The 23,687-nt window shown below is 36.4% G+C and overlaps 1 protein-coding gene across 1 annotated transcript in view; it reads right to left on the reverse strand.

Annotated features, from left to right (window-relative positions):
• The window catches only part of LOC309409571 (transcription initiation factor TFIID subunit 4-like), a gene marked incomplete at its 5' end in the record, with an annotated part of 148,095 nt that overhangs the window by 119,863 nt on the left and 4,545 nt on the right, over positions 1–23,687 (reverse strand). The window contains 6 exons of the mRNA XM_082005740.1: positions 2,782–3,039; positions 4,916–5,005; positions 6,729–6,851; positions 7,738–7,965; positions 9,180–9,317; positions 23,087–23,259. Coding sequence (XP_081861866.1) covers positions 2,782–3,039; positions 4,916–5,005; positions 6,729–6,851; positions 7,738–7,965; positions 9,180–9,317; positions 23,087–23,259 — 1,010 coding nt within the window. The remainder of the gene's footprint in view (positions 1–2,781; positions 3,040–4,915; positions 5,006–6,728; positions 6,852–7,737; positions 7,966–9,179; positions 9,318–23,086; positions 23,260–23,687) is intronic.

Below are 23,687 nucleotides of genomic sequence, written 5' to 3' on the forward strand. Positions count from 1 at the left end.
TTCATCTCCACTAACACTACACATTTTAACGCTGAAGTCTCCTTTGCACAATCTACATTGCATGCTGAACAGCATACATAGAATTCCCATGTTGCAAGATACCTCAATGTAACTGGAAGGAGCATCACTATATCCTACCCCTTTGTAAAACAGAAAAGTCAGAAGAAAGGAACAGCTAAAAGATTCTCCACATTTTAAAAGAAAGTAGACCACTATACAGGGGCTGGTATGAAAGGAACTATATTCCAAAACAGGCTTGCCCTTCTGCAGCTGGACAGTTTGAAAAGCCAGCTGGAACTCTCTCCATTGAGCTTCAGGCTCGGAAAATCTGGAGCTCAGCCAGTTTCCTCCATCAGTGCTGGCCACCCTTAGGCAAGCCAGCTGTAATCTTCCTCTTCCGGACAAGTCCCAGGCAAGATGGCCAGCAGCTCTTTGCTGTGCTCTGATTTTAGGGAGCACTAAGAAGTGTGAAGAGTGTGATCACTGTCACCACAAAAAAGTAAATACAAACAATTAATAGTGTGATATGGAGATGGTGCTGCGTTGTCTGCTTGGCACCTGAGTTGATGGTTGTTGTGGTATGTAAGATTTTTTTAATGCAGTAACTCTTACTGTCTGATGCTGCGTTTGTCTGTGTAGAACTTATGTGAAGGCCAATAAGAAGTGCTTGGTTAATGTAATGTTTGGTTCTATTAACTAACTACTGATAAATTAAAAGCAAATACAGAAAGACAGTTTTGCAATAAAGCCAATAAATTATAATTTTTAATGTATTCACCTCACCCTAAATATTTTCTAGAAAAGGTATAGTATTAGGTATAGTTTTGCTCTGCAGAGTTTGCTACCTTTTGAAAACATAGTGGTCATTTCATGTACCCAGTAAGATGAAATTTCAGTCCTAGACCTATGACATCCAGACAGAAAAACAACTTCTTTTGTCCATCAGATCAATCTCCACAATATATTACTTTAGCAGTTTTCAGCTCCCTCATATTGCATAGGTACATTGAATAAGATGACAGAGCAACTCTTCACATTCTTAATCTCTACTCAGGTTAACATCACAATTGCTCGCTTTGAGTATGAATTGACATGTGAGAGAGACACAGAAGGTGTCTCTCCCATAAATTTGGCTTTATCCCATTCAGAAAATATTTCACAAGAACTATAATCATAGGAGTAAGAATTCCTGTGGACTTACTGACACATTTTTGTTCTACATCGCTGTTTCTTAAAAGGTGGGGCGCAACTTGCCTAGTAAGGACAGGAGTGTTTAAAGTGGATTACAAAACATTGGAAAAAGCTGTGTTACCTGGCAGTAGGTTAGTCCTAAGATTGTGGCATGAGGTAAGGCTAGACTTACTGGCCCTTTATACTTGTAAGGAACCTGTCAGCTGCTGTCAGAAATTTGCTTTCCCCAGGACAGGGAGTAATTTTTACACCTACTGCCTGTAATTACAGCAAGTTCCTGCTCCCCTAACTTGAAGAACCAAAGCGACTGTCAATTCAGTCTCACGAAACATGGACGAATCAAAAAGAAGTCACAAAAAGTCTGAGGAATGTTTTTCTAATCAACACAACAGTCGACAAGGGATGGGAGAACCCATCTTAGAAAAAGAAAAGAATGCAATTGTCTGAACAGAAAGCAGCCAAGTTCAGGTGCAAAATATCCAAATGCCTTGTGTGTATTACAAAAGCCAGAGTCAGACTTAGCAGCTAAGATGTTCTTACACATTAAAACTATGCTCACTAAAGGATGGTAAAATTATATTACTTTTATTTCAAAGTTAGTAGTTTAGCTACTAGAAAGTATTTGCATGGTTCAAAAGACATGGCTCAGATGGCTCAGACATTTTCAGATTGTGCACTGCTAGTTTTAAATTAAAGCAAAAGAAATATTCTCTCTCTACACACCCTACAAATTTATTTCTATCCTTTATAGAGCCTATAAACTCAAGGATAGACACTGTAAGGTTTTACATTATCATATGTGCATTTCTGAATCCTGATACTATAAATTTGTACCAACTTGATACACCTTCTGGAACTTGTCAATTTGATTTCAAAACCTGAGTCAACTACTTTACTCATACATACACAGACACCACAGACAAAGAAACTCTTAGATCTTTGCTTGAAGGTTTGATAATGCCTGTATAAACTCAAGGCCTTGTAAAAATCCTAAAAATACTTTAATTACAACTGTAAACACACATGCAAGATCCTGTATAACAGCAGGATAAATTTACCACACTCAGTGAGTAACTGGCTGTGTAGTTGCCTTATCGATAGTGCCTTTGAAATTAGTGAGTCTAAGTACGTAATACTCCAATATGCACAACAATATATTTCAGTAAATAACAAAGTATGGCACTCTTTCTAAACAAGACATGCTGGTACAGTACAATTTTTCTTCTACAAGATTTTATAACTATGCGTAGAAGAGTTTAAAATGAGATAAGAGTTAATTTTAATGCAAACTAATCTACGCAAAGCAGCATACCTAATGACATACTAAAAATTATACTCCTGCCTGTAAGTCTTGAAAAGTTTTCTGTTATAGATTTGTAATTAACTCAAATTCCAGTGTGCTTATATAACAATATGATCTAAACTAATGGTTGACCACACATGTGAACTGCCATAAAATGAGGTACTACGATATATCACAGAATATGATACAAACAAAAAAATATTTGCACAAACAAGCTGCAATAAAAGTAACATTGAAAATTGCTATTCAGTTTGTTAAGAAGTTCTCTTTTATACTACAGTACCTACCAGTTGAGAACTCTGATTTGACTGTACCACCTTAACCTGAGGAGGCTGCACTGTATTTGATACAGAGACTGTGCAAATGTTGTTCGGTTGCCTTATTCCTATTGTCTGCGTTGTGACAACAGAGGAAATGCTTCCAGAGGCAGATTGAGGTATAACTTGCGATAGCTTGGTTTGTTGAAGTGACTGCTGAGACGGTTGTCCTTGCAAAACTGAATGTTGACTATTCAGCAAAGATTGTCTCAATGCAGGTAGACTTTTCTAAAAACAGAAAGTTTATGAAATATCAAATTTATCAGGTTGACAAAAAGTATTTTTAGATTTACTGTAAACATAATTAAGACAATGCAGCTCTCTTTACAATTTTATTATCTGCCTATTCATCAAAGAAATAACACTGAACATATTTTGTAAGAAAGTTCAGCTTACATTTTTAATAAGCTTTCAATTTGGATTTAGCAACCCTGTGCCCTAAAAGTGCCCCAATTCCATCACAGCAGTAAAATGTAACAGTCCCCTCCTCAAGACTATCTAGAACTTGTAGTTTAGGTCCTTGGAAGGGAAAAAAAATGGAAACAGAAAAGGAAGAGCCATAGGAACAACCCTATTCCCACTGCATGCTAGAAGAAACAAGCTGCACCAATTTACTACTTCTGACATGCTTCCAGTACCTAGAACAAGACGATTTAACTGTTGATGCCCTACAGCAATAGCTGTTTACTGTGTTATGACTGATCTAATATATTCTGACTGGATTAGAAAAGTGTACTATTGTACACTTCATGTTCAGACCAGTTCAACTAAAAAATACAGTTCTAAAAGACTATACTGTACCTTCACGAGTAAACTTTTTAAGTGGTAGTAATGTTCTTTTGAAGTGCTCCCCCAGGCAGCTGTAGAATGCAACAGTGTTTAGCCCAAGCTACAGTCCTTTCTAAACCTCTAATATTTATTTAAAAACTTAATGCCTGTTGCCAAGAAAGGACTTCAAAGAAAGCAAACAAGTTAAAACTTATTATGATGCTAGAAGTGACTGCAGTATAACAACAGGAAAAGGCACAAAAAGGGTTAATGATAACTTGAAAAAACAGAAGCAGAGGGAGAGAGTTCTGAAGAAAAGTTGAAGGGAGAGAAGAAAGAGAGGAAATCTGCCCTGAATTGAGAAGTTTTGGACTAGAAGAAAAATACTTTTAAAATTATAGTTGTTGTTCTGTTGGGGCATAATTAAACACACTTTGTATGTTTGTGTATAATCTTGCATATGGAACCTATCGTAGCTAATGTACCAGAATCAATCATAAGTTAAATTTAAAACCACGTATGCTAACTTAGGACCCAACAATAAATCCATTTGGTATCACATTAGAACTTCTATTATAGATAGTTCCAGATTACAAATAGGATCAGCTAATCAATTATTTCAACAGCGTTATCCAGTTCAGTTTTTCCATAATCACTGTTACACATGCATTGAAAGTTATCAATAACTCAAATGTAGATTACAAAAATAATATGGAAAAGGCTTATTAAATTACTTGAAGCATTTTATAGAAATAACTTGTGAGTCTTCCGAATGTGAATGCCGTACTTCTTCACAAAACTTGTGAGAATTGCCCACTACCACAGAAAAGTATATGCATTGTAACAGTAAAGAATTGTTACTGAATAGACAATGGATGACTTCTAAACTAGAGAGTAACTGCTTTTTTATATAAATCTAATTACTACAACATTCTAGATCAGAGCTACTCAAGCAGTAAACTCCAGATCAGTCCTGGATGACAAATAGATTTTTCTTAAACCTAAATCAAGGCCCCAAACACATGAGGTCGTCCTCCTGTATGAAAGCCCTATTTCTTACCATTATCTCAACCTGTCAGGGAGCAGACAGCTGCAGCACAGAAACACAGCTCCCAACTACAAAAGCAGTAAGCAGCACCTGGCTGGCCTGACAGAGATGGAGCCTGCACATGACTTCCAACCAAGAAGATTTCAGCAGAAATTGGCAGCACAAAGTAAAAACTGAGAAGTTCTGCTCTAGAGAGGTAAAGCTAATTCTAGGTAAAAAGTATATTCTAAAACTTAATGTATTGAGATTTGCACTGAAATAAACTTATCTAAACAATATTCACATTACCTTAAGGAAAGGTACAAGATATGGCTGAGGAGATGATTTGAGTTCTGACTGAAGGCGGCCTGTAAATTCTTCTGGATCAATCTTTGCATCCTTCAGGGAGAAGAAAAAAAAAAGTATCAACAACTCAGTTCAGTTAGCTGGTTGTTTTTTTCTCAGATAATATATATGTATGTATCTCTAGCTACATAGCCTACCGTACCAAGAAGAAGTTTCAAAGCTGAAGTCCCTCAGCTCCTCTCAATCTATAAAATCCTTCTGTCAAGAGCTAATTTATATATGTAACATACCACTCAGAATTCAGGGAGTTCCCTTGGGGATGCACAATTTAAGACACAAGGAGATCCCACAAACACTCAAGTTTTTTTGGGGATTCCATTCTCTTGCTAACATTTACATAGGGAGTTCTTATAAAAAAATATTAATAAAAAAACAGGTTGTTGAAGTAACCTTACAAACGACTATAAAATTTTTCAGCCCTTGGAATAAGAAAATTTCTTTATTTAATTCCAAAACCAATTTTGAAGGTTCAATTTAACTTAGTAGAAAATGTGTATGTGTATATATAAAACTATATGTAAAGCATATGCATATTAAAAAAATACATATAAATATATAGAAAATTTTCACCTATATAAATGTGTGTATATATATATTGTGTCTACTCACAAAATATACGCTTATAAATATATGAAATATATATTCAGTAGTTTATTTAGTAGTTAATACAGGAGAACTCTATCATCCAGGTGTATTTTGTAATACTTCTCGAGTATTGTTAGTTACAATCTCAGGTTGTAATCAAACATTCATTAGCTTTCCTGGACTATATAGAACAAGAACAAAAACATACCAACCAAAACAACCTTCAAAAAATGTATTTATTATATATGTGTCTCATTACTTCATTTAAAATATCATAAGTAGTTACTTTTACTTAGTTAATATTTCTTAGTTTTCAAGAGTTGAAACGAGTTTTTACTGGAACCACTGAATATTATTGCTGAATGGCTCATACCTGAAAAAAGTCTTAGGCTTGTCTAAAATACATAGGTTTCTCTGTCAATGAATTCAAAGAAATATGTATCAACTACTTTTAAATCCAAGATCTTCATAGACTGCATTTAATTTATTTTAAGAAGCTTGACCATTTGTCCAGCCCCACAGTAACATCTGTCCGCAACACATTTATACAATTCACTGAAACATCTGTTGCACTGGAGACTACAGTTCAGTCAGACTTTTTCCGGCCCAAGGACTCTGTCTCGCTGAAACACAACTTTGCTTCTTGAAATCCACTTGCAGTTAAGGCTCCATGCAGGGGCATCTGTCTGCAAAACTGCTTGGACTCAGCAGCTTAGCAAAACACCTTTCCTTCAGTCCTAGAAACTCTAACCCGCATTGTGGAGGCATGTTATCTACATTCATCCTATGAATAAAAAATTTAATAGCTTCTTCCTGTTTCAGAGAAGACCATGGTTTGGAGGGAAAACAAACTTAATAAATCACCAAGGAAAAATCCTGTATTTCCCTCTATTTTTCTAAATAAATGACCAAAATATTATCCATCAGAGCATTTTTGACGAATGCATACTAAATACTTGGATGCACTTCTCCTTTCAGAAACTAAGAGAAAGCCTACCTTTGACAGATTTTTTTAAGTAACATACAGAATATTTGCATTTTGATGTAGCTCAACTGCTTTCATTTTCATTACAGCAGAATAAATTGTTAAGATCAAAGCAACGGTTTTTAGCATACATAAATAGCAAGCTTAAAGGATAACTAACAAAATGAAAGATAACTAAATATTTACCAACAAATCCTGAACCAGAGCTTTCACATTACGGGATGTTTCTGGAGATGGTGAATTATGAGAAGCAAGTTTTATAAGGGTAGCTAAAAAGTTTTTGCATTTTTTCACATTCTCTTGCATTTCCTGCAAAAGCCAAAGAAAACAAATATCAGATCCATGCTATTTTCCAATCAGGATCAATGCATGCTCTGATCACTATAAATTGGGAAAATGATGAAATTGTTCTAATTCAGGCAGGACATATTGGAAATACATCTGCAGCTATTTTACTATTGCTGCTAGTTACCTGGTATTTTCTTCACTTCTTTATGTAACTGAACATCATACCTCACAGTTACTAACAAAAAAATCAATGAAAGAAATATATTTAATATTTTACAGTCTGTTTCGATAAAAATAACCTTAAATATGAGAAGTAACACAATTTATTGGAAATGCATTCTCCTTTGAGATGCCCAATACACAATGTACAATGTTCCCCAAGCTATCTTAATTTGTTAAATTACTGATTCAATATGTTTTTGTACAAAGCAGCTACAGCAGTAAAATCAAATTAGAAATAGTCTTCAAACATCATCTAATGTTTTCTTCATCAGTAGGAAAACAGATGCTTTAATTTTTTCAAGCCATTATTTTTATATGGTGTAATTAGTCCAAGAAACAGAAATGTTACACTTCAGCGCAACCACAGTTTTGAGGCCCAGCAACATGATAGTAATGAAGTCCATAAACTGAAGGCCTGATTGTTCTGTCTACAGAAACACAATAGTTCTTCCACTACTGACACATACACGGCAGGATAGGGAAAGCTGACCACAAGTGTTCTTCCTCCCTCTCATAATTTGTATCCCATTTAGTTGAAATGAGGGGAAATGTTTCTTGTTTGTAAAGTATTTGTTCCATCATGGGAAGTGTGTTTGCATGAAGAAAAAGTTCTTTCTGCTTCTGAATAAACCTTAGAAGTTCAAAAAGTACTAAGAAAACAACTATCTAGTATTTTAAAACTTACCTGTGATACAACTGTAGTTCCAGGTACAGGAGAGCTTGGTATGACCTGGGGCTGTGCTGGTACTTGTGCTGTTGTGTGAGGTGGAAGTGGCAGCCGAGGCTGACCCTGGTTTTGTGCTGAAGCTTGAGTTTGTCCAGCAGTAATTACTGCAGGTTGTTGAGAAGCTGATGTTCCAGTTGCTACTGTTGTCTTGAATAAATTTTGAGCACTTGTTGTAGCTACTGATACCTATTAATATTTTATATTGAAAAAACAGGTAATTATCTCCTTTTAATTCTTTTACTCAACCATAAAGTTCTTGAAAGCCTGACAAGAAAGACTCATTTCCTTTCAAATACACCCTTACTGACAAAATAAAACCATTGACCTTACTTATTATAACCCTAATTTTGTCACCCTTTACTGAACAGTGAAAGTCCTCATTTGAAGTTCTTTTTATTACAAAAATAAATGCACCACTGAAAAATGAGTTGCTATTACCCAGCCCTTTAAGATCACCATGATGATGTGACTTCTGTAACTCAACTTTCCGTAAATTTAGCCCTTAATATAAACAAGTCAATTCCCAATGATCTGTGTTCATGTCATCAGGTTTACAACTATCTATACCACAATGACAGCTCAAGATTCAGCTGAAACAAACACACTAACACAGCTTCCCAACCTAATTTGAACCCAGCAGCAGCATATACGCTTTTGCACCAGTGCAAAGCCCTAGCAAGCAGAACTGTCTTGGACCTAGCTGGGCCACATGCAAAGACCATGCTGCACACTCCTCAACCTTAGAGGGCTGGAAAACTTACCAGGCTGTACAGAGCACCATGTACACTCACACCCCCAGTTCAGCTCTCATACTTTATCTGACTTAGTATGCCACCCTTCCAAGTGCCAAAGCCTGACACATCAAAGCTAGAGAGCTCAGCTATGCAGCATAACACACTGAGCAGAAGCTACCAGGTCCTCCCAATCCAGACTGACTGCAGAGCTTTGCTCTGTCTTGGGTGCAGATGCAGAACGAGCTGACACAGGCACCTGCACTGCAATGTCACAGGTGATGCCGTGGGTCCTGCGGCACTGGTGCCCACACAGCAGACGCCACAGCTCTCGACAGGGGACAAATGTAGTGCAGCATGTCCACCACTGACACAGTATTTGAGTCCAGCTGATTTAAGTTTTCCCTTAAAAAAAAAACAAACAACTTAAAACTGAATCTACGCTACCCCCCAAATTTTTATCATCTAGGAAACAGTAGAAAGTAAGATTTAGGCTATCACTCAGCACCTGCATAATACAGTTTGACTATACATTCATTATTAATTTCTGGGATTACGTTTGTGATAAAAGCAAACTTGTGAACATTAAAATTCACTGTTGAAAAAACATGTAATTACAAACATCCATTTCTTCACCCCTGTTTTGCTTTTTGTATTCTTACTACTTACTGTGGTATGTGAAAGAATAGAACCTCCTGGCAGAGTCGCAGCAGATGTAGCACTGACGGGTGTAGCAGTTGATTGCACAACTTTGGCTTGCACTGGAAGTCCTAGGCGAACAGTAGATGTGGCTACAGAAGTTGGTTGCTAATAAAAGAAAAATAAACATTTTATTTTTTTCCTCCTTAGTAACTTGATCTCCAAGAATTTTTAACAATAGTGATTACATGAATAATGATTATTAACACTGCAAAAAAACCCAAAAACTGTAATATGTTCTTAAGCATATATTCACAAATAATGCAAAAATGAGCTTTCTTACGTTCAATAATATGTTTGCAATATTCCTCCTAAAAGCTATTTCTCACACAGGTATGTGGAAAAGATTAGAAAAAATAGGATGTGACCTGCAAAAAAACTGATGTTACATTGATGTATTAGTTCAGTTGTAGTATTTACATGTCAGTTATTCATCAATATTTGAGTTTGTAATTGCCAGTAACACATATTGGTAATTTTGGTACTTACTGACCTTTTCCAGCGCTTTTTCTTGAAGAAAATTAACATGGAGAGAAAATTCAGAGAGCAGAAAAATATTTTCAAAATAATTACAGATTAAATTATACAGAAAATAACCTGCACAGAAATGAAGTCTAAGCATTTTGAGAATCTTTGTCATAGAATGCACACTCTGTAACCAGATAGAAGCTGGAATGTTAAATGCAAAGGAAAGTGACTGGCTTACAGACTTTCACTCAGTAGCTTACAGACTTTACAACTCAGTAAATTTGCCTCATGCAAACTTATTAATTGTTTTTGTAATTTACTTTAATTAGGAGAGAGAGATTGAAATCTCTTACCATCATATAAAAGGACAAGATTTAGGAATAAAAGATATATCCAGGAAAGTTGTTATTTAATTCTACATGAATGTAAATACCATTATTAAAGAAATACATCTCACAATATGGCAATTTTGACAAAAAGAGAAACACTCATTATTAAAAATGGAGGCCCCACTGGTCTCTTATAACTTGCACTTATTAAGATTTGCATTCAAATACATACTTAGAAAAGACAAATTTTCTAAGCAGCTGGAGTAATAAATCATGGGCAATATTGTTTTGCACAAGATAAAACTAATTTTCTTTGATTTACATTTTAAGTTATGTTTTTATAAAGAATGGCTTATTTTAGATTCTTAAACTGTCTATTAAACCTACATAAAATACTTCTTCAAAGAACATCCAGTATACTTAAGAGATCTCCAAAAGGAACCAAGGCCCAGGCAAGCATTCAAAGCCCCAAGCATTCCTTACCAATCAGTTTAGCAACATCATCTATTGGATATCAATCTTCTGTACTTGGGGGAAAAAAAAAAGGGGGGGGGTGGGGCCCAGAATCTACCTGACATCTGAACAAAAACCTTTTTTTTTTTTTCCGGATAGCTTTCAGGATTTTTAAAATCTTGACTAGGGCTGTCTTCCATACTGAGACAGCCTGAAGGCAATAAACAGCATCATCATGAATAGGTAGTATTGTCTGTTTTTTTGGACGAAGGATCACAAAAGTTTTTTTAAATACCATACCCCTCTTCTCCACTGTAAAAAAGATCACTTGCTTCGATTTCCTTAAAATACTGGTTGAATAAAACTGTATTTACCTTATGAATGTTTGCATTTAAGAACATAAATACTACATATCTTGTTCATTTGCTTATAATCAGTGTTTCCAACCTAAAAACACAGCATGCCTGCGTTATCTGCCCCCGTCGGTAGCGCTTCCAGAGGTGAGGATTTACAAAGCAAGCAGATAACCAGGCAAACTTCTGGCAGCTACTCAGTACCGAGAAAGATCTGCAGCCAGAGATCCCCAAATACATAGCTCAGATTGCTAGCTAGAAAATTTTTCTCAGCTAATAAATGCCTACGATTCATCACAGGAACATACTTGAAAACAAAACTGCATATAATTAAAATATAAAATTTCAGTATCATAATAGCGTATTATCCAACTAAGTATGCAACACATTCCTCACATAGTATTCCACTGTGCCAGACCACAGAAGCAAACTATGCAACACGAAGACTACATGCACCCTCAGTTTTAAAAATTGGTAGTGACGAAAGTTTTTGATACAAAATGGCAGTAAAAATCTATTAATGTGTTGGATATGAAGAAAAGCCTTACTACCAAAGAACTGCAAAGAAAGTAACACAACAGTTCACTAAAGTGGTTCCAAAACCCATAAATGTTAAAAAGGTAAGTAAGAAGTGAATGGATTAGAAACATAACAAGGAACTAGCCTAGAGAAATTCTTAAGTATCAAGAAAATGATACTCAAATGACAGCTACAAGTTGCCAGAAGACACTATAAGGACTCCCAACATATATACTTCACGAAGAACTGGTAAAAACTATTTAGAAACAAATAGCTGTGTTTCCTATGAAATGAAAGCTCTAAACAGATCTCATGAGAAATCCATCAAAAAGAAATAAAAATTATCAACATTATATAAATAAAAATCGTAACGTGATGTGTCAAGCTTCTACTGGAACAATCTAAAAGAATTTTTTATGTTCTTTAAAGAACAACTGCTCAGGTTTGGTATGTTGCTATTAAATTCCAAAATTACCAAGAGAGACATTTTCAAATGTAACTGTATTATTTTTGATTAGACACATCACCTATTTTTATGTTTCCTAAATATATGAAAGTAATGTTGACAAGGCTTTTTCCCTGTACTCAGACATTAACAGGCAGGAAACTAGAACATGAATGAATACAGTATATAATCCACTACCGATCTCCATGGGGACACTTGAGAATGCTTAAGGCAGCCATTTGGATACAGATTTGAGCTGGCTCTGTCCACACAGAAAGGTTAGAAATTGTAAGTGGAGTACAGCACAGTGCTACTGTGGAAATAAGGATTTCAAAATGGAGCTGGCTCACGTCTGGCCAGCTTGGAGGGGGGATATCCCAAGGTTCATTCTACCTGCACAAGTCATGCAGATAATGCAAGTGATTCCAGTTTCAGAGTGCAGTAAGTCACTTCCACAGAAGCACTTGAGTGCACATTACAACTATTCACCGAAGTCCGTGTGGAATTATTCTGTGTCCTGTAAATCCACTCCCTAAATAACTACACCTTAACTTTCCTGTGTAGACCTTCTCCCCAGAGCTTGGGATACATAAATAGAGAGGAAAACCTCGAGGTGTAAACAGGAGCGAATCGCATTGTACCTGCTGTGCACTAACAAGCTGCCTCTATATTTGAAGGAATGCACAAGGCTGCTCTTGAAAAAGCAGGTCACTCGAACGTACAGAAAATACACCAAAATATCCAGGGATTATTTGTCACTGCCAAGGCAGGACTACAATTTTAGGGATTGCATTGTGTATTCACAGTTTTGTAAAATCAAGACAATTTAACGTGACACAGGTTAGCACACTGAGGTATTTAAATCCTTGGAAACAAGTTTGTGGTAAACTTGTATTTTGTACTATAGTACCACCTACTGATGAACACTCAGGATACCAGCAACACAGTCTCTGTGCTACAAAGCAAGGGAGCTTACTTTTGATAAGTATGTTGCATATATCATTTTATGATCAGTCCTGTCAATAAACTTGGCCATTACCAATCACAAAAGGAAGGAAGAAAGAAAACACACCAATAGCATTTGAACAAATGTTAACACAAAAGCAGGGTCTATTGGGTTTGCGAGGCAAGGTTTTGGTAGCAGTGGGGCTGCAGGGGTTGCTTGCTTCTGCAAGAAGTTGCTAGAAGCCTCCCGTGTCCGACAGAGCCAGTGCCAGACGGCTCCAAGATGGACCCGCTGCTGGCCAAGGCCGAGCCCATCAGCGACAGTATAGTGCCTCTGGGATAACATATTTAAGAAGGGGAAAAAAACCAGGCACACAGCATTTGCAGCCACAGAGAGGAGTGAGAGCCTGTGAAAACAGCTCTGCAGACACCCAAGTCAGTGAAGAAGGAGCAGGAGGAGCTGCTCCAGGTGCCGGCGCAGAGATTCCCCTGCAGCATGTGGGGAAGACCACGGTGAGGCCAGTTGTGCCCCTGCAGCCCCAGGGAGCTCCACGCTGGAGCAGATCTCCACCTGCAGCCTGGGGAGGACCCCACACCAGAGCACGGGGATGCCTGAAGGAGGCTGTGACCCAGCAGGAAGCCTGTGCTGGGGCAGGCTCCTGGCAGGGCCTGTGGCCCCATGGAGAGAGGAGTCCAGGCTGAGGCAGGTTTGCTGGCAGCACTTGTGACCCCACGGGGGACCTAGGCTGGAGCAGCCTGTTCCTGAAGGACGGCACCTGTGGGGGGACCCAGGATGGAGCAGTTAGTGAAGAACTGTCTCCCATGGGAGGGACTCACATTGGAGAAGTTCGTGGAGAACTGTCTCCCATGGGAGGGACCCCACACTGGAGCAGGGGAAGAGCGTGAGGAGTCCTCTGCCCAAGGAGGAGGGAGTGGAAGACACGTGTGATGAACTGACCGCAACTCCTGTTCCCTGTGCCGCTTGGGCAGGAGGTGGTAGAGAAATCAGGAGTGAAGTTGAGCCCAGGAAGAAGGGAAGGGTGGGGGAAAGATGTTTTAAGATTTGGGTTTTTTTCTCATTATCCTACTCTGATTTTGATCAGCAATAAATCACACTAATTTCCCCAAGTTGAGTCTGTTTTGCCCGTGACGGTAATTGCTGAGCTATCTCTCCCTGTTCTTATCTTGACCCATAGGCCCCTCATATTCTCTCCCCTGTCCAGCTGAGGAGGGAAGTGATAGAGCAGCTTTGGTGGGTACCTGGTGTCCAGCCAAGGCCAACCCACCACACAGGGGCAAGTTTAACACAATACACATCATGACACCTCTTTCTGTGTCTTCACTAGGTGCTACTAAAACTCGATTTTAGCAGAGTATGACCTCTACGTTTACATTTAAATTTGCAAAATCTGAAATAAAATTCAATTTTATTTTTAACCATTAATCTGTAAAACTTCTTACAAAGAAAACAGGCCATGCTAAGATGCCCTGATGCCTCAAACAATAAAAGACAGCATTTAACAAAGAGAAAACTAAGGTGGGATCACAGATACTGGCAGAAGCACAGGCCAGAGGTCAAATCTGGTAGCTCATTTTAGAGTAACTAATTTAGACAACCTTTCTTATTGGCATGGCTGGTAGCTCTACTTATTACTAAGGTATCACAACACTCCCCGTTACCAAACTCTGTTTTCCGATACTTAAAGTGCTGTCAGATTTCAGAAGAGTTCATGGAGAAATTTCATATGCTTATTTACTGCCTCTCAATTCTTTTGGTTATGGTTCATCTGGAACACGCACTTAAACATCAGTTGCAGAGCAATTTATATGTCAGGGATTTGATTTTTTCACTCTGGTAAAAACACACCTAAATTGAGCCAAAGTACTAACCCGTTAAAAACTTGACATTTGCACACAATTGCAGAAAATGACCGGAGGCAGAATCTCTTAACAAGTCAGCCAACAGAGGCAGAACTTTCATTGCCACCACAGTTCTGGGACACCAGAGCATCGCTGGAGTCAAGGATCAGAACCCAACGCAGGGAGACACTGCTGTGTTCCTCATATTCATGACGTCCCTTTTGGGTTCATGAACTAGAAGAACAACAGAGGAGGAAGACACAGGACTGCGAGCAATTAGGCAAGACGGGCAGAGGAGCTTGGGGCCACCAAAGAAAACCTTCAGAAACCAGGGGTTCTAAGCCCAAAACCCCTACCTCTGAAGCCTCAGCATCCTGTTGGTGTAAGCCAATACCTGTATAATCCACTATCAAAGTACTTTCTCATTCTCTGATGAAGTGGCTGGGTCCATCTATAATCACTACGATTCATCCAAGAAATCCAGTGGATAAAAAGCAGATGAAATTTGGTCCCACAATTAGATTCTACCGCTGCCTCAATTGTTCAGTGCTCATGCTGCTTGCAATATAGATAATCTATTGTAATCGATACTCTTATGCTATACATTTATGAGTGGACAACTTGAAACATGGGGTTTGTGACCAGGAGTGGTCATGGCTGCAACTGAAGACAATGAAGTGAAACTGAACACAAAAAATTAACCAGTATTTTTAATTTAATATATAAAAGACAGGCAATTAGGCTAATAATCCCCTTAATTGCATTGTTGAGAAACTTGTTATAGGGATAAGCTTCACAAAAAAACCTGCTTCATTATTAATTCCAACTTCAGAGGAGAGGCTTAGATAATATGCAGCAAATAAGCCTGAAGCAACCCACTGAACAGTAGGGAAAAAAAATTACATAATTCTTCACTAATTACGACTGTCCAGCCTACACACTGTAGAAATTAAAAATAACAGTAGTATGTGGTCATGCAGCATAACGCATATGCACATGGGAGCCACTATTAGATTGCTCAGGAACCTTCTTCATAGCATTTCCTGATCTTTCCATGTTTAATTTTACAGCCTTACTAATGTTTGAGTGTTTTCTAAGAAGTTTAAAAAGATATGTTAGTGCTATGAAAATATAAACAGTAGAACTTGAAAGTAGTAAGAACTTATTATCTGCTTATACAGAAAAGAGTCACTCACCATGAAGAGGAGGAAGGAAAATGGTTTTGTGGTTAAAGCATAGCCGAGACCACACATTTTTTACTTTCTCTGGCCTTTCAACATACCTGCCCTGCTAACACAAATGTTTTTTCCACAATATTGCACAAGAAGCCCAAAAACGGCTTATACAAAAGAAATAGTACAGATAGCTTATTTGATAATAGTGGTAATGCACCTCAGGCAACAACAAAGATGTATCAAATTGCTTAAAATTTCTGAAAAAAGTAAAATAAGCATTTGCCAGAAAAGCAGAAAGGGTGCGGAAAAACTGTAAAAAAGGAAAAAGAAGATACCAATAAATGAGAAAAAATTTATCAAAACTAAAAGATGACATAAAAATACAAACACTGCTGAAAACACAGGCATAGCATATTATCAGAACTATCTCAGATTTGAAAAGCTCTGCTTTAGCAAGAACAGCTTGTGAAACGTCAGCCAAGTTTAGAGCTGCTCTCAACATCACATGTGATGGCAAAGACTAAGCTGCTGTTGTCTGCATCAAACATATTTCACAGCAAAAAAATAGCGACTTCCACAGCAGGTGATTCAGCATTTTTCACAAGTTCAAAAGACTTCTATTATTTTAAAAAAGGATGGTAAAGCAAAGCTTAACAGAAAGTTAATACAAAAACCAAAAAACAAATCAGTAAAGTTTATATCATGAACTTGAAATTCTGAAGAGTCGAAGTTAGAAAAATGCCTAAAGCAAGAAAAAAAACAAAATAGAAAAGAACTGTAATTTTCTTAAAAATACATCCATATATTGATCAGACTATTTATGCAAAGAAAAAAAAACACTCAAGTGATTTGTAATCATATTTGTAGTAGAACAGTTGTTAAGTAACCCACTTCTGTGCCTAAGTATTTGGACCAAACCATCAAACTTTACATATAACTTTACCTTTTCTAATAGCTAAAAATGTACAAAGCATCTTAATACTGGAAAAAACATTTTGAATCAAGCTTGAAACAAAAACATTAGTAATCTCTAAGACCAAATCTATTTTCAGCAGCAGTCTCATGAAAATTCCAACAGATACACTATTTTACCTGATTTATAAGTAGAGATACTCCACAATAAAATATTGTGGGACAAGCTAACATTGGTCTTTCCTGTATGATACTCAGTTTATATTCTTGGTCTACAGCAGCACTTTAGTTTTTTAACTAACATGAAACAATTTTAATTAAAAATAATTTAAAATAAGAAACTTATTTTTTGCTTTTTGGTTATTAATGTAAATGCAACTGGGTATTAATATACTGAAGCCAGCAAACAAAATCTGTATCAAAACATGAAATGCCATAAACTGTACAAATGAAAAATGTAGATAAACAAAAGAAACACACCAAAGAAAAACTAGATGGCAGCACCTACCTATTTTTCATAATTTCACAAGTAAAAGCTTCAAAACAAGATACGAAGACAAAAATTTAATGCAATCTAAATAATCAGTTTTAAAAGACTTCTGAATTTACTTATTATCTCTGAAGAATATAGTAATGCAAGCAAACCCATGCTTATCTGACCTGCTTATAATACAAGAATCCAGAAGAAAATTTTTCTAAGATCATTCGACGTTCCATCAAATTATAGCTTGTTTCCTAAAAATCCTATACTTTAACTAAGAACCTATAGCAGACAAAATTTTATCAACATTAATCACTTTTTAATATTCAGCCAAAATCAATAACAATCAAAAACTAAAACTAAAATCATGAAGAAAGATAAAATCGTTCAATTAAAATTATGCCCAGTTAACTCAAACCAATGTTTGCTTTAAACATCCAAATCTTTTTTGATTAAATGTTTTTTTAAACAAGCATGTTATCACTGAAAATGTATTCATAGTATAGCAAAACTGCACTTAACGCATCAAGATTATAATAATCTTCTGTAAGATCGAGTACTTCCATGTAAAACACAAGATACCAATTTAAAAAAGTCAAGTCTCTAGTAGCTGCACCCAGAAGAATAATTTATATTCACAATCTAAAAAATGTTATAATTTTATATACCTGAATATTTTGCAGTATTTTTTCCCTAAAAAAAGTGTAGTTAGCTGTAGTTAACATCCCCCCATTATAGCACTCTACAATCTTATAATTGGACCTAAACCAAAACTATTTTATGGTACAATTGTACCTATTAATGCTTTTCTTGAGTGTTTTACTTAAAGAAACCAGAAAGACTGTAAATGTAAAAGATCATTAAAATATCAAGTACATCTTCCTATTACTGGTACTTCTCTCAATTACTGCTTTCTCTGTACTACTCTGTTACTGTCATATTCTAGTTCTTCTGACTGAATCCACTTCACTACTTCTGACTCCATGCTTCAGACACTGTACATCCTTTTGGGCCACGATCCCATGCTCTAAAGCCTTTCAGCTTGGCATTAACTGATCAGAACTGAGACCCTTCCTACAAGCTACTTGCTTATCCTGATTAGCCAGTTTTCCAGAATTCCACTAGGAACTGAAAACAAGCAGATTTTATTCATATTTTACACAGCAGCAATTGAGAGGAGCGTTAAGTAAATGTCTAATCAAAGACTACCCCTCCTAAGAGCTGAGAAAAGAACCCAAGTCTTCTTTTCAAAATGGATTTGCCTATCTTCTTCTGAGAATCTAATGCAAAACTGTCCCCAAAGCTGTACTACATTGGCCTACATCCTCTACTCCTAAAAGCCGCAAAAAGTGGAAGGTATTACAAACAAGTCAAACAATAACTTACATAGCAAAGTCAAGCTCTCGAAATGTAAGAAACGTCAGATTCAAGTTTGCTGTGCAACATCAATTGTGTGCCTTGATTGCCTAGCTGAAGCTTTTATCTTTGTGCATTTATCATACAAAGACTGTAATGCACTGCACATGTACAGGAGAGATTACTGTAGGATGAATGGGAAGTTATGTATCTTAATCCTTCTGAACTTTTGTGTTTCGCACTGCAACAAAAAATACCTATTCTTTCTTTTTAACTTGGGAAGGGAAGAGGGATGGCCGTATCAGTTCCCTACAAAGGTAAATACTACTGTATATAGACAGTTGACTTCTGAACCTTCAGCAATGCAACATGTAAGGACGAAGCCACTGTCTTCAAGGAAAGCATTATCCTAAGCCCATATACTAAATCCTAAGGGAAAACAGACGATGCTTTCTCATTTCACCAGCTTCCATTGTTCCTACAGAAAGGTGGCTCCTTCCTCACACACTGCCCTGGATCTAAGCCCATCTACGGAAACTAGAGGCATTTTCACAGGAAACCTGATTCATCTTCCTCCCAAATAACTGGGAGAAGATCTATCAAATGATGACCCTAAGATATGGAAAGAAAATCTTATACCAACCAGGCTGCAGAAGCAGTTTAGACTCTGGACAGCTCTGATGTATCAATCAGGTCAGTCTCATTTAAAAACATTTAAAACATTTCCTTATTTTCCCCTCCTCCCTTTTTGACAGTGAAGGAAAAATTACTTAGTTGTCAAGGGGAGAGATTCAAAGAGCTTTCAAGTTTAGATAAACACTTGGTAATTTTTCAGATTATCTTTCTTGTAATTTTTAAAAAGACAATTTATAATTAATTTTATATTCTCCAGTTATCACTCTCAACACTTCTTAATGAGTTGCCAAACCTAACTGCCAGCTTTTGCAATTTCTTTGGCATGTTATTTAATAGCCTGTGTTTTACATCTAACTAGATAGCTCATAGCTCACTTTATTAAGACAATAATTATATATTAAGTGTATATACAAATTAACTGTAACACTGAAAACAATAACTTAGCTGAACAACTAGAGACACTTGACAGTGGCTAAAAATTAGGACAATCTGAAGAAAAGCAACCATAATACCTACGAACCATGAAAACTATGGCTTTTCTGAGACAGATCATACATTCTTCGTAGTAGGATACTATTTCCTAGAATGCTTATGGTAGACTGCAAATTTCTACCTGCACAGGTTTTCTACATAAGTAAAAGTAGAGTAAAACACAAACACAGTGACTAATGTGACTAACACTAAATTCTACATATACAAATCACCCTGAATTTTAACCCAAATAAAGCTATCTTTAAATTGACTATTATGTTTTTATTCAATTATTTTATGAGTTCTGCATAGTAAATAACAATCATTCCACTAACATATTAGAGAGATAGGCATTTGATGTTCTAGAAGTTAAAACCGCACAACCTGCAATGTTCATCAATTTTGCTAAATATTTCACAGGACTCAAGTGATTAATGTTTATATTCTGTCTTGAGCTAATGGCATACACAATTTTTCTGTGTTTCAGTCACAGTGGAGACTAGGACTCTTGAGTATTATACTTTATAGACATAAAAACATCAGACATTATCTTTCATACATTTTAAATTTCTAATGAAAATTTTAATTGACAGAATTTAGCTTTCTGACACATCAGAATTTGATTCTGGAAGAAAAAAATTAATTCTAAACTCACTGAAAAATTATTTTTCAGTACACACAGTTTCCTGTATTTTAGAACTTGATCCTTTTTCTTGATTAATCATAATGACTACTCCAACAAATAACTGACACTTCTAAAACCTTAGCATAATATTTGTCATTGGACGTTTCCCCCAGAAAAGCAAGGAATAGCGTCTGGTTATAAACTATCCACCTAATGAAGTAAGAGTCTAGTGTCTATTTCTGATGCAATAAACCTTTAGAATTTAAACCTTTACCATCTCGTTTTACAAGGCTGTCAACTATCATTTTTAAAAGAACACTCTAAGGTCAAACATATAGAAAACACAAGCACTGTAAAAATGAAAGAAGAGTCTGCACACCACATGCAGACTCATGAAAGTTCAATGTCCCAAGGACAATATTAATTATTTCTTATCCTTGTTAATTACAACAAATAAAGAAATGATGCAGTACAGTTTGGGCAGCTACCACAAAGACCTGTCAAAGGAGATGAATCCTGACAAGCTACGATACCATGATTCTAATCCTGCCACACGAAAATAATTAAACTTTTGCATCCTGTAAAACATTTATCATTTATAAGGGCTTGCTGGCTTCCTCAATTCTTAAACAGCTTATTAGCACTAACAGGTGTAAAGGAATATCTATAATGCAATGGGGTACTTATCTGGGCAGAACTCTGCACAAAAACAATTACATCTTTCTAATACCTGAACTCCTTCAGATTTTAGGTATTTCTACAAACATAAAAACATGCACTATCCTCACAGGTTTATTTTTATTTAAATCCAGCAAGTCAGATTATACTCTTTCTGCAACCTTAACTGCTTCATATAACTAGAGAACAGCTGCCTGAGGCCAACATGATAAATTCCCAACATTTGCTGTGCACACATCTTAAGGTTGACCTTAGGATCCAAACTCCAGTCTTCTAATAAAGACTGAACACACACAGCCAAGCAGTTGGTCTACATTTTTGTACGCTTCCTCAGATTCTATGTACAAAAAAGGTGTATTCCTCAAACATTTTCAAACTACAGACAATTTCTTAATATTTAATTTGCTATGAGTGTTTCCATTCTGAATTTTAATTCTGTATGCTAGGCACAGCAGTTAAAGTTACATGAAAACTAACAGTATGAAACAGAAAAAGCTAAAACAAACTCACTTTAACAGATTTGAGATCATATTCTTGGTACAGTCCCACGCCACAATTTCTATTTTGCATTTATGCTATGCACTTGTCTCAAGATCCATTGCTAGAATGTGTGCTTTACAGTCCCTTGTAGTCACCACTAAAGAACTGATTGTACTTATTTACAAAGAAAGCCCCAACCAACCAAAGGCAGACATACAAACTGAAAAGAAGAACTTGTCTGGATTTTTGTTGTCATCAAACTACTAAAAAAAAAAAAAAATCTCAAAATTAACACAGGCTTACCTCTGTGATTATTTTGTCTGAAATACATTTATCTTCCAAGGCTTCTGCAAGTCTTCTTATCACAAGATATCACAAATTTAAACATTAAATGGCTGCCTTTCCTGTGAAGAGTTCTTTTATGAATTCCATCCAATACTGCACTTATCTCTCTTTTGAGAGCATAAAGTTCTTCAAGTGTTTCCAGGCTTTTATTTATGTCTTTCCTGAGATACATTCCACTGAGCTACAATCTTCCTAGTGAGACTCATTTCTAAAACTTACATTCTAGTTGGCTACTCTGTGGTTTAGATTGCTTCATGTTAGTAATTTATTTTCAAGTCTCCAATTTTATTCTGGCTTCTCTTCTGAGAAATTTATCATTGTTTTCAGTTATGAATTAATAATATTTTAGACTGTAAATATGGTGTAATGCACAAAGCATATAATGGGACAGTAGTCATATGTTAAACATCGGGAAATAAATGTTTAAGTTATTTCAAGCAACCTACACAACAATCAATTAAAAAATTACAAAGACACCCTCTTCATCTCTTTCCACTCAAAATTATTTCTCATTTCCGCAAAGACCTTAGGTAAAACTACCTTAAACCCTGCCTGTTACTATTATTATGCCACAGCCACCCTGTACTAACACCCAAAGATGTTTGCCTCTACATTTTAGTAAGAGATGTCAGCTCTAGCCCCAAATGCCCGAAGCCGAGCAGCCTCGCTACAAAATTTTAAACCAATGCAGCCTACCAAGTAATTTAGAAAAAACAATGCACCTTCACTAAAATAAATCAGTTCTGAGTTGAAATAAACACATTCCACTGAAGAGTTTGGGGTAGAAAGTACATGATCCTGTCAATCCGTATGAAAAACAAAATGGAGTCATAACACAGACAAAACTTTAAGTGTAAAACAGATCACACCCAGAGGTGAATCAAAGGAATCAAACCTTTCTTTGAATAAAGTATATTAGACAATTATTGCAAATCCTTGTATGGAATGTGCTCAGCTTTTTCTCTTCTAATTTCTAGTGAAATCTAGGTATCCTGTGCATGCATTCAGCATGCAGGGATATCACAATGCTTCTGATTCAGAGGAACAAGGGGTGCTTACTGAACCAGTGGCATACAGTCCAAACTAAGTTCTGGCTAAGACTGAGCCTTCTAGCCTCCAATGATCTCACAATCTGAACAAGGTCTTGAGAGAGTCTATAAATTACATTTTTTCTGAAATACCAAAAAATTCCTAGGCATCAGAAAATAAACTGCATTTGAATTATTTCCTGTTTTCACAACAAAAAAGGGGACGAAAGCACATTTGCAAAAACATATAAGCTAATAATGTATAAGACAGAGGAAAACATAATGCACAAAAGTAAAGTGAAATCAAGCTAGACATACCTGAGTTGCTGACAGGCGAAAAACAGGGCCGGTTGTGGGCACTGAAAGTCTAGGTGAAATGCTGGTAGGACCTTGTCCCTGCGTTTGTACTTGAGCCTGCATTTGAGCCTGCGCGAGAGCCTGCTGAGGCACCATTACAAGCTGTCCAGCATCTGTGCGCACCAAGACCATACCTAACAAAACCAAAGTAACAATAAGGATAGAATAAATAACGATAATAATATATAAAAAACTACAGAACACAGAATAAAATTGATGTATAGCACTGTACTTATTTCTTTACACTGTATCTTTTTTTTTTTATTATTATGGTGAGATTTTATTTCAAAGAAGAAAAGGAGTTTCTACCAGCAGACAAAAACTAATACACAATTCAGTTTGGAATTCAAATAACTGCGGTTTATGGATAACAGTGATGAAAAAATGTCACTTGAGTGTATAGGCATACAGCAACTTTCAGCAGTCTAGATGGAGTCAGCAGAATAAAATTAGAAAGAAATATTCATTAAAAGTAAACTATAATGACTATCCAGTAGCTGAGAACAGCATTCAGTATGAACATACCAGGTGCAATGACATGAGAGCCTTACACTAAAACAAC

The sequence above is a fragment of the Phaethon aethereus genome, assembly GCF_964289735.1.
Source record: "Phaethon aethereus genome assembly, chromosome: 13".
Classification (NCBI taxonomy): Eukaryota; Metazoa; Chordata; class Aves; order Phaethontiformes; family Phaethontidae; genus Phaethon; species Phaethon aethereus.